This window comes from Notechis scutatus, chromosome 4, assembly GCF_049901735.1.
Source record: "Notechis scutatus isolate UNSWTSFEM ecotype Mainland chromosome 4, rNotScu1.2, whole genome shotgun sequence".
Lineage (NCBI taxonomy): Eukaryota > Metazoa > Chordata > Lepidosauria > Squamata > Elapidae > Notechis > Notechis scutatus.
Genome location: NC_142012.1, coordinates 54,286,585 through 54,301,793, shown reverse-complemented (window position 1 = coordinate 54,301,793; position 15,209 = coordinate 54,286,585). Strand labels below are relative to the sequence as shown.

At 41.1% G+C, this 15,209-nt stretch overlaps 1 protein-coding gene across 3 annotated transcripts in view; it reads left to right on the top strand.

Annotated features, from left to right (window-relative positions):
* The window catches only part of KLF3 (KLF transcription factor 3), a 28,188-nt gene extending 18,581 nt beyond the window's left edge, over nt 1-9,607 (top strand). For all 3 annotated transcript variants that reach the window (XM_026675313.2, XM_087965818.1, XM_087965817.1), the window contains exons 2-6: nt 398-481; nt 1,189-1,675; nt 3,073-3,217; nt 3,906-4,066; nt 7,749-9,607. In XM_026675313.2, coding sequence (XP_026531098.1) covers nt 425-481; nt 1,189-1,675; nt 3,073-3,217; nt 3,906-4,066; nt 7,749-7,930 — 1,032 coding nt within the window. In that variant the 5' untranslated portion in view covers nt 398-424 and the 3' untranslated portion in view covers nt 7,931-9,607. The remainder of the gene's footprint in view (nt 1-397; nt 482-1,188; nt 1,676-3,072; nt 3,218-3,905; nt 4,067-7,748) is intronic.
* The last annotated feature ends 5,602 nt before the right edge of the window (nt 9,608-15,209 follow it).

Sequence of the window (15,209 nt, the reverse complement as noted above, 5' to 3'; positions counted from 1 at the left end):
CAATGCCCCACTTAACAACATAAATTTTGGGCTCAACTGTGGTTGTCAATGAAGATTGAATGCACCTTTGACCTTATAAAATTTCTTCAGATCTCTACCAAAGTTTTCCACTTTGGCTCATGACTATTCAAAACATTGTTTTTAAAATGTGTGTCCTTATGCCAAAACATCATGTTGTAATCATACTTTTTAAAGGATCTTGGGTTTAGAATGTTAACATGTTAGCATTATAAACACAGAAACCATGAAGATTTTTTTTCAGTTTTTGAAAACGTCTTTAGTCTGATTTTTAATGGTTTGTTGATTGTTATAATCCAAAGTACCCTTTGTTAATGCCATACTGAAATGATGTAAAATAAAAATTACAACTGTTGTACTTTTCCCCCCCTGTTTTTAGAATCCAAGGTATTTATCTCGAAAGAAAATGTTGATGTTTGATCCCGTCCCTATCAAACAAGAAGCAATGGAACCAATTCCAGTGGTCAGTATTTAAAAAGTGTATAAGTATTAATATTTATTCTCATTACACTGTAATAAAGGCGGTCTTGCAATACCGTCCACATTTTTTTTCAGTTCTGAAAGATGCAAGATTACAAAGCAGGTTAGAGTTGACCAAATACACATTCTGAGCATTTATAACAAATAAATTGGATTTACATCAAAACTCATGGCAGGTATCAAAAAGTGTTACCTACCAATCACCAGGAGAGTGTGAGTTCTAGTCCTGCCTTAGGCATGAAAGCCAGCTGGGTGATTTTGGGCCAATCACTCCCTATCAGCCCAACTCACCTCACAGGGTGGTTGTTGAGGGCAAAATAGGAGGAGGAAAGAGTATTAGGTATGTTCACTGCCTTGAGCTACTAAGAAAGTAAGAAAGTAAGCTACTACCAGTAAGAAAGTAAGAAAGACAGGATAAAAATCTCATAAATAAGTGAATTGTTCACTAGAGTGGAATAAGTGTTGTATCTGTGCACTATTGTCATTTGTAGTATGGTTTTCAAAAATGTTTCTGTGTATTCAGTGGATTTACTTTAGTTTTAAGTCAAGTAGAATTCAAATTAGAGCATGACAGAAACAAGTCACAAGGAGTTCCTGTTCTCCAATACATTTTTTCCCTTCCTCTTTTCTGGTCTCAATTCCTTTCCATGGGTTTCCATTCATTCCTTTCCTCCTCCTTTTCTTCTGTAGTCGTTCAACTCTACTTACATGGACCACATGAAGTCCAACAAGTACAGTGTCATCTATTCCACACCAGATATGATGTCCAATAAGTTCTATCAGATTCCAGATGGACTGTGCAGTGGGGTTCAGGTGGAACCGGTTGACCTCACCATGAATAAACGGAGTTCGCCACCTTCCGCTGGAAACTCTCCTTCCTCTTTCAAATTCCAGACTCTACCCCAGAGAGTTTCCCCAGGATTAAATCTTCCATCATCAAGCCCTCCCATGAAGAAACTGGGCCCACCAGGAATGCAGCCTTTTACTATGCCCTTAACTATTCCTCCGGTCATGGCAGCTCTTTCCCGCCACGGACTAAGAAGCCCGGGAATACTTCCTGTTATTCAACCCCTTGTCGTTCAACCTGTCCCTTTCATGTACGCTTCTCACCTTCCGCAGCCTATCATGGTGTCCACCGTTCTTTCCGAAGAGTTGGAAAACCCAAGCAGCATGCCAGGTAAAACATCTGTTTTTGGGTTTTTTTGTTCTTTTGTGGACTTCCTTCTCTTATTTTGTGTGTGTGTGTGTGTGTGTGTGTGTGTGTGTGTGAAGTCAACTTAAAGAATCCATTCATCTTCTACTTTAAATTATAGCAATAGCACTAGGTATCAGACATATATACTGCTTCACAGTGCTTTTACAGCCCACTCTGTGTGGTTTTACAGTATCAGCCTATTGCCCCCAACCATCTGGGTCCTCATTTTTACCAACCTCAGAAGGATGGAAGGCTGAGTCAACCTTGAGCTGGTCAGAATTGAACTCCTGGCACTGAGCAGAGTCTGCCTGCAATACTGCCCTCTAGCCACTGCGCTACCACAGCTCTATAAATTATCCTAAACTTGATGGTGTGAATAGGAGCTTATAAAGAGAGAGACTGAACTATTGAGAGCATCCATAGACCTGAAGAAAATGATTCTCCCTAAGCAATCTTTAGCTAGCTTTCTCTTGCTTTAAGCATCCCATTGTCATGGTGATAAATGCTATGATAAATGGAAGGGCAGAAAGTAATTGCGGGCTGACCTACATTTCTTGGAGGAATGTAATCTCGCTAAAGTGTTTCAAATATACTTGTTGAAGGTGCTAAATTGATATTCTATTATTACTATTATTTCTATTATTATATAATATCAATTATTCTTAATAGAATAACTGATATTTTTCTATTAAGCACTTGGTGTTCCTATAAAAGCAAAGCAATAGAATGGAAGCCACTATAGATTTATCTATAGTGACCAGGACAAAGGGCTGGGTTATAAGGTTGTAAGAGGTTTATAAGAGCCGTGGTGGCACAGTGGTTAGAGTGCAGAACTGCAGGCTACTTCTGCTGATTGCCAACTGCCTGAAATTTGGCAGTTCAAATCCCACCAGGCTCAAGGTTGACTCAGCCTTCCGTCCTTACGAGGTGGGTAAAATGATGACCCAGATTGTTGGGTGGAAGAGGCTGATTCTATAAAACTGCTTAGAGAGGGCTGTAAAGCACTTTGAAGAGGTATATAAGTCTTAAGTGCTATTGCTGTTATAGAACTGCATTATCGTTCATTTATGTACTTTAATTCAATTGTTCTTAATAGAATAATTGATATTGTTCTATTAAGCACTTGGTGTTCCTATAGAAAGCAAAGCAATAGCATGGAAGCCACTATAGATTTGTCTATAGTGACCAGAACAAAGGATTGAGTTATAAGATTTATTATAGAACAGCATTGTCGTTCAGTTATGCAGATTAATTCAAATGTTTGTATTTGCAATTTATATTTTTAAGAACGATGTAGCAAGAATGCAGTGACCGAAGACTCAAATGCAAGCTTTTCTTCTCTTTGTTTACCATTCACTGACTCTTCTTCCTCCACACAGTATCTGTCATCGAATCTTACGAAAAGCCAGTACTAAAGACATCTATCAAGGTAGAACCGGGCTTGGAATCGCCAAGAAATGACTACTATCCTGAGCAAATGTCTCCTCCTGTGGTTACCTCATTGTCACCTCCCATGCTACAAGAGTAAGTAGCTTAGAAGTTTTCAAATCTCGCCAGTGGAAAAGCGAATTGTAGTTGAAAGCTTCTTAAGGCTCGCCTTCTCGGGGCAAGCTCAGCAACGTTGGACTCCCTGCACTCTTCACCTAATTCAGAAAGCTTTGCACCCATGTGGCTGCACCAAATCAGAAATTCTTATTTGGGCTCTAAAAAAACAGATGAAAAGTAAAATCCGTTGAGTTTATGTCGGTAGAGTAAAGGAAGTTGATAACATTCATAGCCTGGGAGGGAAAAATCTGTATCATTAAAAAAAAAATTTTTTTTGCTAAAATATTTAGAAAAATGTGTAAACCAATAGAAGCACAAAGATTTCTGATTAAGATTGCGGCTTAAAATATTCGGTCAAATCCTACCATTCTGAGGAAAAATAAATACATAAAAAATAGGGGAAGGGAGATGGCTTGTTCATCATGCCAGAGAATAAATGAAACTGAATCTTTTAGTAGGAAAGTCAGCCAAACAATTACCACAGAAGTCCATGACATTTACTAAGCTTGCTTGAATTTTTTCCACATGTATGTAATGTTATTAACGCCGGCAGAAGACAAATGGGTATTGAAGAAGTGAACACTGGGGTTGGCCATTAAAAAAAGAAGAAGAAGATGGTTTTAGTTCAAAAGGTTGTAGTTTTAACCTATGATTCAACTTAACGCAGGAATCACCCTTCAGTTATAGTCCAGCCTGGGAAGAGACCTCTACCTGTGGAATCGCCAGACACGCAAAGGAAGAGACGGATACACCGGTGTGATTACGAAGGCTGCAACAAGGTGTACACGAAAAGCTCTCATTTAAAAGCCCATAGAAGAACACACACAGGTAGGAAGCAAGTGTTGTTTTCTTTTCTTTTCTTTTCTTTTTTTTTGTGGGGGGGATGTTAATGAAATGATTTTTAAAAAAGACCCAGCTTCTACTACAGGTAGTCCTAGACTTACAACAGCTTGCTTCATGACCATTCAAAGTTACAACGGCCCTGACAAAAAGTCACTTAAGGACCAGGGGTGGAATTCAAAATATTTTACTACCGGTTCTGTGGGCGCGCAGTTCAGTTGAGCTACAAACAAAGGGAATATGGGACAGGAAAGGGCGGGTGGGTGGGGCCAACTGCTGACTTGCACTATTGGTTCACTAGAACCGGTGTGAACCAGCAGCATACCACTACTGTTAAGGACCGTTTTTCACGCTTACGGCCATGGTCAGATGATCAAAATTCAGACAAACGATCAGAATTCCATCAGCTTGGCAACTGACTCACGTTTATGACAGTTACCGCGTCCCCGGAATCACGTGATTCCCCTCTGGCGACCTTCTGGTGAGCCAAGTCCACGGGGAATCCGGGTTCACTTAACAATGAGATTACTCACTTAACAAGTGCAATGGTTCACTTAACAACCACGGCGAGAAAGGTCTTAAAATGGGGCACAACTCACTTAGCAACTGCCTCACTTACCGACAGAAATTGCAGCTGTAAGTCGAGGATTTTCTATATACCCTATGCAAGCTTCTTTGGAAATAGGTTTTACTTTGTTTAGTGGTTTATTCCCTCCCAAGTAGATACAGTACTAGATTCACGAGGCTGGTATTTATTTTCTCCTTCGTACATTTTGGTTCTCTGTCTGGTAGCTAAGTTTATCTTTCTGGCCTTCTAACTGTGACTCAGTGGAATATTCACACCCTACTATGTTGGCGGTAAACTCCTTCCCCAAAGCACTGAATTATATTTAAAAGTTTCTGATGTGCTTTTTAAAGGGTTCTTGCGGAGGGAATTATGGATATTTTTCTTCTTCTTTCTGTCTTTGCAGGTTCCCCCCGGCCCTGCAATTTAATGGTAGCATCGTTGAAAGCAACTTTAAATGTTGGCTGTGACATTTTTCAAATTTAGAAAGTTTGGATAATGGGATTTGTGCCCAAATTTAAATAGCAGTCGACTATAACAGTGGTGGATAAACTTTTTGGGCTCCCATGCCAATAATTGCGCGCGCACTTGCCTGCTCGTGCTCGCGTGCCATCACGTGCTCGCGTGCCAGAAGGCAATGCGCACGGGGGCCTCCATGCCTCCTGCGCATGTGCGTGCAACCCCCCACATGCACCGCATGCTTCTGCGCATATGAGAGTGTGTCCTGCGTGCTGCTGCACCCCTGCACATTCACGCCAGATACCTGACAATCAGCTGTCAGACAGGCAGCGTGCATGCATGCGCAGTAGACCTTTTCTGGGCGAGTGCTCGCGTGCCAGCAATAATGGCTCTGCGCGCCACTTCCGGCACCTGTGGTTCGCCACCACGGGGCTATAATCATTGGCCCAGGACTCATTATCACCATTGGCAATATTGGTAGTCCTCGACTTATGACCACAATTGAGCCCAAAATTCATGTTGCTAAGTGAGACATTTGTTAAGTGAGTTTAGCCCCCTTTTATCACCTTTCTTTCCACAGTTGTTAATTGAATCATTGCATTAGTACCCAACTAGTTGTTAAATGAATGGCTTCCCCATTGACAGGAGGTCACAAAAGGGGAATCGCATGACCTCCGGGACACTGCAACCGTCATAAATATGAACCAGTTGCCAGACACCTGAATTTTGATCATGTGGTCACAGGAATTGCTGCAATGGTCATAAGTGTGAAAAATGGTCCTAAGTCACTTTTTTTCAGGGCTGTTGTAACTTTGAACAGTCACTAAATGAACTGTTGTAAGTTGAGGACTTCCTGTATTTTTAAAAATTAAGTAAGGAGACGAAACCTTTAGTCACATTGCAAAGGTAATAGTGTATAAATTTATCAAATCAATAAGTAATAAACATGATAATACAAAAGATTTGAGGTCCTACATAAAAAATAGACAATGATGTAATTGATTTGTGTATAAAATGCACCCAAAATCCTATCATATGTGTGTGTGTGTGTTTCAGTTAAATACACATCATACAGTAGCAAGTTCATATTTGAACTCTGATAGATTATCAGTTAGTAATGAGCAACCATCTCATAGAAATTTCATATTTCAAGAAGTTATTTGAATTCAGACGATCCAGGTGAATTCAATAAAATTGAAGTGCTAATTAAAGAAACATAATGAAAATGAACGGTATAAACAGAAGCACGGTGAAGGAATACCACATCTGAAATTTTTCAATCAACACTATTCATTCACAAAATTAAGAATTGAAAAAGTGTCACTGGGTACAAATTGAGCGAGGATTGAACTTAAGAATTGATTAGTTACGCCATTTCTTTCCCATATTGAAAAATTAATACCTCCTGTGTCAAAATGGCATTTAAAATGTACAGTTTGGCTTGGGACAAGTTATATATATTATGAACAGATAAACGTTTGAATTAAGTGAAGTCAGTCTTTGGCTCCTAATCTTCGTCCCCTTCTCCTATTCTTGTTAATAGACTTTTTAAACAGAAGGATACATTTCCACAGTGAAAAGAATAGGAAGTGAGAGATTTTTATAAAACTGAAAATTGATCACTGAAAGAAACCAGATTAGTTTTACTACAGGGTATATCGATCAACAGATTGCTCAGAAATTCCAACTTAGCTTCAAATTCGCCCATTTAATCATTTCTTTGTAAATACAGGTAGTCCTCAACTTACAATAGTTCATTTAGTGACCATTCGAAGTTGCAACACCACTAAAAAAGGACCATTTTTCACACTTATGAACGTTACAAGATCCCCATGGTCATGTGATAAAAATTAAGACACTTGGGAACTGTTCATATTTATGATGGTTGCAGTGTCCCGAGCTCATATGACCATTTTTTGTGACCTTAGGATAAGCAAACCAATAGGAAAGCCAAATTCACTAAACAATGTTATTAATTTAACAACTGCAGTGATTATGTACTTTATTCTTCATAAGATTCCCACATTTGGCAGAAATCAATTTAAACACTTCATTATAATTAAAACTTATACTAAGCCCCTTTAATTCTCTCAAAAACCTGTGGAACCAATCCAGCAGTTGAACTTGAGGAATCACATTGAAACTCTTTGCTGTACAGAGGTGTGCTTTTTAAAAAATCTGTTGCAGCAAGTTCATCTGGAATTGACAGTGCAAGAGAGCAAATGTACGGTCACATTTTCTGCCACATTTTTTTGGTCATGCAAGGACCTATTTTACTAATGTTTCTACCCAGAATCAAAACATTTGTTGGAAAAATAGACGTAGGATAATAAGAAGTGGCAGAAATGGAGGACGGAGTTAAAAGAGGTATCAGCCTAGAATCCCAATGTAGTCACAAGCTAACTACCACAAATCAATTTCCCTTCAATTCCGTTGTCCCTTAGCTAACTCTTAACAGCTCCAAAGCTGGTTGAGAAGATTCTTGTGCATAGGTTTGTGGATTTAGCGCCTGACCATAGAGACACTCAGTGAAATTACTGGTGATGAAGAAATATTGCTCTTCTCGTAAGTCTTTTTTTAATGTATGGGTAAAATAATCTCGCTTGTGTTTCTTAAAAAAAGTGTTTTGTTTTTTTAAATCCATAGGTGAAAAGCCTTACAAATGCACTTGGGAAGGTTGCACATGGAAGTTTGCTCGATCGGACGAACTTACACGACACTTCCGGAAACATACCGGAGTCAAACCGTTCCAGTGCCCGGACTGTGATCGTAGTTTCTCTCGTTCTGACCATCTTGCCCTCCATCGGAAACGCCACATGCTCGTCTGAACTTCTCACTTCCCTTGCCCTTTTTGTGGTTTTTTTTTTCTTTTCATTTTTTTTTTTTGACCTAAGCTTTTAATTCCGATTCAGCTGGACTGGATCTTTGGATGTTTATCTCCTCGCAACCTTTCTTGATGGTCAGTAAAAAAAAAAGTTTGCTCGGCCCTTCTTGATTCTTGCTGTCGGCCAGACCGAAAGAATGTGAACATTTTTTTTTGTTTGTTTTGTTTCCTGGGGATGCTCAGCGTGCCCTAATTTGCCAGCAAATAGGTTATATTTCCTTCAGACTAAGACATCTTATAGTCAAGCTGATTAGTTTTGCCATTTAATCAGCCAGTATATATATATCAATGATAGTTACTGTTTTTTTTTTCAAAATCCAGTTTGCTAATCCTTGCCAGAGACTTGATGTGCCTGTCGTAAGAGAATGCACATCTCTTTTTTATGCCCAGCAATGCAATGAATGGATCTTTTTTGAATATGGTTGGATAGAAGACACTTTTTTTTTTTTTGGGGTGCAGAAAATGAAATCCTCAACCCTGGGAATGAATGCAAAAAAATAAAAATAAATCTCCAGTTACCATCAGAAAGTGGGTGCCCACGCAGATGTCGTATATCCTGATCAATGTTGCCTTTTTTGTGTGTGTGTGTGTGGGAGGGGTTATGTAAGTTATCCTTTTGTTTTGCCTGGGATCGAGTGTCTTGGCAGATTCACTGAGCAAACCCTTTTGGTGGGATGCAGTGATCTGTTTTTGTCATGCAAACTGTGTGAATGGGACACGCAATGGTACTCCTTGTGGTGTGACATTCATGGATAAAATTGATTCAAATCTACCTCGCTGGGGAAGGGTGTCAGGCATATAAATTTTCTCCACTCCTCCGGCATTTCCTGCCCTCAAGAACACCTCAACCTGCCTTAGCTGAGAAGAAGCCACCGTTCCAGCAAAATAAATTCCAGCTCTTCCTTGTTAGAAATGAATTTCCATCCATACAGAATCCTTCCGTATTCATAAGGTCCTGGACGAAAAAGATTTGCGTAATTGAAGCACTTCCGGAGAGCATAGATTTGGTCGCGCCGATCACAAACGAAAAACTCTTAACCTTGCCAAAAGTTTTTAATCAGCTTTTATGAAAACTTCAGCAGACGAGCCCTCGCCAAGTATTTTTGTAATACCTTCTCAGTATCGATAATTCCCCCCTCCCCCAAAAAAATATTTGAAAGATTAGATAGTTTCATCCTATAAATCTTCCGAATCTTCAGAGATGCAATTTTTATATTTATATTAAGGAAATGAGACTCGCTGTAATCCACCAGCATTTTTTTGTCCTTTTGCAGCCTATGGTTAAATTCGTGGAAACTATGTTTCTCGTCTGTAGAAAAAAAAGGATTTTTTTTTTAAAGGAAGCAAACGATGACAACAGCCAAAGGAATGGGCAGGAGAGGAAGGGGATTGCAGAATATAAACTAAACACTTTATAAACTAAAATCACATACATTTCGAGTAAATAATTGCTCAGGGGCAACTTGACTTACTCAAAATTGCTTGTTGTATTGTTCCATAAATTGTATTTAGCTTCAGTTGTTCTGGTATAAACTTTTCTAGCACTTTCATCACCTTGTTCCCTCTCTTACTTTTTAAAAGTTGTATTACCGAACTCTCATTAAACCGGTATAATATAGAACACTTTGACTGGACCACGTCCATTGTTTCTGGTACAAAGTCTTGCTCAGTTCCTCCACCCCCCCCCCAAAAAAAAATACTATTTAAATCCCAAGTTAGCTGGCTTAGCCTCCACTTCCCCATCCCCACATTTTTTTTGATACTTCTGAAATAAGATTCTCACAAGAAGTAGTTTATAGGTAGTCCTTGACAGCAATTGGAAGCAGAATTTACATGGCTACGGGAGGCTATTCTTAAGGAAGTTGTGTCCGATTGTAAAAAAAAAAAATTGGCCCTGTTTGTTCAGCGAATCATCGCATTTGTTAAGTGAATCATGGGTCCATTAAACGAATCCCGACTTCCGCTGTGAACTTTGCTTTTCGAAAGCCAGACTGGGAAGGTCAGGAATGGTGTTCACACGACCTTAAGGTTGTTTTGGCATCCTTTAAGGAACCAAGGAATTTTGACCTGCAGTTGAGTAGAATTGAGTTTCATTGGTGTGCAACCGAATGGGCAGCTGAGAACTTGACAGAAAATTCGGTGTATTTGATACTTCAAAATGAGGGTGAGCAAAGGCTTCCTTCTGGCAATTGAATTTATGCATTCCATTCTTACTTACTTATTACTATGCCAAAGATTTGAAAATTGTGGAAGGCATACAGGGGTAATCTTTGACTTGTGAAAAAAATGGGAGCCCACAATTTCTGGAGCTAAATGAGACAGTTGTTAAGTGAGTTTGGCCCCATTTCGCGATCTTTCTTGCACATGGTCATTAAGTGAATCTCTGCCCTTGTTAAGTTGGTAATACTGTGGTTGAGAGAATCTGGCTTCCCCCATTGACTTTGCTTGTCAGAAGGTCGTAAAAAGGGAATCGAATGACTCCGGGACGCTGCCACGGTCATAAGTGTGAGCCCGTTGCCAAGCAGCTGGATTTTGATCACGTGACCACGCAGAGGCTGCAACGGTCTTAAGTGTGAAAAACGGTCCTAAGTTACTTCAGTGCCATTGTAACTTTGAACGGTCACTAAATGAATCATCGTAAATTGAGGAATACCTGTATGTGCTTCTAATAGTCCTTGCCCCAAGACAAAGAAACCATTGTCCATCTCAGTGGAAGAGGCCCAAAAAAAGTCACTTTTTTTGGATCTAAATGGCATGATTACCCAGTACTAGTAGTCCTCAACTTACAACAGTTCATGTAATGACCATTTGAAGTTACCACGGACTGAAAAAAGTGACTTACAACCATTTTTCCACACTTACGACTTATGAAATTCAGGTGTCTGGCGACCGACTCACGTTTATGTCAGTCGCAGCATCCGGGGGGATCACGTGATCCCCTCTTGCAACCACCTGACAGGCAAAGTCAGTGAGGACGCCAAATTCACTTAACAATCAGGTGACTAATGTGATGAGAAAAGTCGTAAAACGGGGTAAAATTCACTTAACGACGTAAATCTTGAGCTCAGTTCTGGTCATAAATTGAAGGACTACCTCTCTAATCCTGTGTAATCTAGCATTTTCAAGGTATTGGAGAAATATACCGGATGGAAAGAAGGATATATATATATATTTTTAAAAAACAATTTTATTGATTTTTAAAGACAAACAAAACAGACAAAACATAAAAACATCCAAAGGAAAGAAGGATATTTTTGTGCGTTCAAAACAGGGTTATATAGTGAATTCAAACCTCACGGGAAATTGCAGAACAGTGACATGAATTTTGCAGTAATTTGGAAGAAGGAAGAACAAACATGAACATTTAATGACCAACTCACTTTAGACTCCATATACAGGTCATCCTCAACTTACGGCCACAATTGAGCTCATAGTCTCTGTTGCTAAGCGAGACAAATGTTAAATGAGTTTTGCCCCATTTTGCAACCGTCCTTGCCACGGAGGCCAAGTGAATCCCTGCTGTTGTTAAGTTGGTCACAGCGTTGTTAAATGAGTTTGGCTTCCACGTTGACTTTGTCCTAGTGACCCAGGGACACTGCAACCATCGCAAATATGAACCAGTTGCCAAACATCTGGATTTTGATCACATAACCAGAAGGGTGAACATCTTTTTTTTCCAGTGCCATCCGTAACTTTGAATGGTCACTAAAACAAACTGTTGCAAGACAAGGACTGCTTGTAGCCTGTTTCCAATTCCTTGTCATACTTTTCAGGTAAACAGTTCTCCATGGGTACATGAGGACTAGTCTCTTTGAGGTTCAATGAATGAGGCACATTCATACCTGTTTTTCTAACAGCTTGTACCAGGAGGAATTGTACGGTTATTGGGATATCAGTTAAGACTTTACCATATCTGTGCTGCAAAAATCCAGAGGATCGTTCATCGATAGTAAAACAACAAAGGAATTATTAATTTGGCACTCTAGAAACGCTCGTTCTAATCTAAATGGAGCAAAGATCTCTTGCATTTTCTGCTCTATTGTCAATCCAAATCAATCCTTTAGACCAGGGGTCCCCAACCACCGGGCCCCGGACCGGTACCGGTCCGTGGATCATTTTCTACCAGTCCGCCGGTTTGCTGGGCACCGCCATCTTGTTTCGACGAGAAAGTGCCTCCAGGTGAGCTTTTCCAGTTGGAAAGCGGCATTTGGTTCCTGAAGGAATCCTCGCGCCTTAGTTTCATCGAAGGGGTGGGGGGCAGCTTCGAACGAAGAGACGTCCCGATGGAGGAGGAGATTAAGAAAGCACAAAAAAGGTACAAAGGAGGAGTTGAAGGTGGTGGGGAGAAGCGGGGGACGGCTGGCTGGCCGGTCGCTCGGCTCGCCTTGCCTTGTCATGCGTGCTGATGCCGGTACCGGGCCGCGGATCATTTTGTGATGCCGGTACCGGGCCGTGGCACAAAAAAGGTTGGGGGCCACTGCTTTAGACATTTAACACTGTCTGGTACTAGTGTGAGAAGAGAAAGAAAGAAAAAAACAGGAGAAAATTGATTAATTTTAAGTGTCAGGAACTGGACCCTTGGACATCCAAGCAGAGAGAATTGGCGCTATAAACGGATCCTTGGAACCTCTCTGAAAATAATCAAATATTTTTAAATCAACCCTGGAAAGCAGCCACGGCTGTGCATTGATAGCATACATCGAGAGCCGAAAGGAACATAATTTACCAGGTGGTGATTTGCATAAAGTAGATGCTCCATTTTTGAAGCTCACCAATATTTTGTTTTAAAAACAAAAAACAACGTGCAATGCCATAACTCTTGGTTTTTCCTAAACTTATTTCCTACAGAGCGTTTTATATATTTTTTCCTCCCCAAATAGCTTTGCTTCAATGGGTTGATGCTATCACATATTTGCCATACAATGGAAGAAGAAGAAAAATTGCTCCTTCTCCTAATTCTAAATTGCTAATAAAGCTTCACAATGTCTTCATTTCTTCCCTATTTTTAGATATGTTGCGGTTGTTTTTTTCTTCCCCTTTAATTCTGAGCAAAAAAAGAGGAAAGGGTGCAATTGCCATGCAAACGAAAGCTATGCTAATTTTAATCTGTATAACAAGCTAATTCATTTGATGCCAATGCTATTAAAGATTCTTTGGATTGATGTGGCCAAATATGTGCCAGGATGGAAAACAAAAACCAGATTTACACCATTTGCGGTTTGATGAAGATGCTTGGCTGGACTGCAGGATGCAACCTACTACAGGTAGCAATCAACATGCAACCACAATGGAGTCCAAAATGTATGTTGCTAAGCAAGACAGTTATTGAGTTTGGCCTCATTTTATGATCTTTCTTGCTATGGTTGTTAAATGGGTCACAGCCGTGGTTAAGTTGGTAACACAGTTGTTAAGTGAATCTGGCTTCCCCATTGACTTTGCTGGACAGAAGGTCGCAAAAGGGGACCACATGACCTCCGGGACACTGCGACCGTCATAATTAAGAGTCAGTTCTCAAGCGGGGTCGCTACAGCATTCATAAGTGTGAAAAACGGCCATAAGTCACTTTTTTCAGTGCCGTTGTAACTTTGAACGGTCACTAAATGAATGGTTGTAAGTCAAGGACTACCTGTGTCAGGGCTCCGGTAGTTATCCCCCATTTAAATCATGAGTCTCTAGCTGGATTTTCAAAGGCTTAAAGAAGATTTATTAGGAGTAAACTTGCCAGTGTACCTGGGTGCAGCTGACTCTGAGACACATCATTGATTGTCACCCTTGACCCTGGTTTCCCCCCACCCCCTGGGTGTATTGTAATTCATATTCTCCAATGGGACACATCCATAGCCAAGAGTCATCAATCATATTCTCCAGTTAGAATTTTGCACGGCAGAAACTTTGGTCGCCTAGAACCGTGATGGCGAACCTATGGCACGCATGCCCTTTGTGCCAGCATGCGAGCTGCAGGCAAACTTACCTCACTGTGTTTACACACACTTCACAGCTGATTTTTGGCCAGTTTGAGGCCTTTTTCGGCCTCCCGGAGGCTTGAGGAAGGCTTCTGCAGGCTTTGCAGGCCGAAAACTAGGCCCTTTTTGTCACTTCCTGTTTTTCCGGAAATACCGGAAGTGACAAAACGGGCCTAGTTTTCAGCCTGCAGAAGCCTTCCTCAAGCCTCTGGGAGGCCAAAGCGTGCACACAATTTTCAGCACAGGAGCCCAAAAAGGTTAGCCACCACTGATGTAGGTAGTCGTCGACTTACAACAGTTCGTTTACTGACCGTTAGCAAAGTTACAACAGCGCTGAAAATAGTGACTTAGGGCCATTTTTCACACCTAACACAGCATCCCCATGGTCACAGGATTTACATTCAGATGCTTTGACGACTTGACCACATTTATGATGGTTACGGAAGTTCAGGAGTCACTTTGCAACCTCTTGGCAAGCAAAGTCAACGGATTCACTCAACAACCATGCTACTCATTGGACATCTGCCATGATTCACTTTTAACAAACGTGGTGAGGAAAGTCGTAAAACAGGACAAAGCTCACTTAGCAAATTCTTCACTTAAGCAACATAAATTTTGGGCTCGGTTGAGGACTACCTGTGGTTCTCAAGATCTCTTGACTACTGATCAGATTTGGACCTGGAATAACAAAGTTGGAAGAGACCGTTGAGGTTTTCTAGTTCAGGAGTCCCTAATCTTTATGGCTTGGTGGCCTGGCTGGGGGGAGAGAGGGGGAACATATGCAATCCGTGCAACAGTGTTGTACTCACATGGCCCAATTCCAAATAGGCCACCGTAGTAGGACATGGCCCACAGATTGGGGACCTCTGCTCTGGTCGAAACCCTATATACACATGATGGCAAACCTATGGCACATGTGCCACAGGTGGCATGTAGGGCCATTTGTGTGGGCACGCGAGCCCCAGCCAAACTTACCTTACCAACCTCACTGCGCATGTGTGCGCCTCCCAGCTGATTTTCAACCCATTTGAGGCCATTTTTGCCCTCCCGGAGCCTCGAAGAAAGCCTCTGCAGCCTCTGGGGGCTGAAAAAGGTCCCATTTCCAGCCTCCCAAGGCTGCAGAGGCTTACTTCGAGCTTCCAGGAGGGCAAAAATGGCCTCCCCCGGGCTCCAGAGGCCCTTAGGAGGCTGAAAACGTGCACTTCTGGTATTTCTGGAAGGCCCATTTTTAGGCCTCCTGAGGCTGCAGAGGCTTCCCTC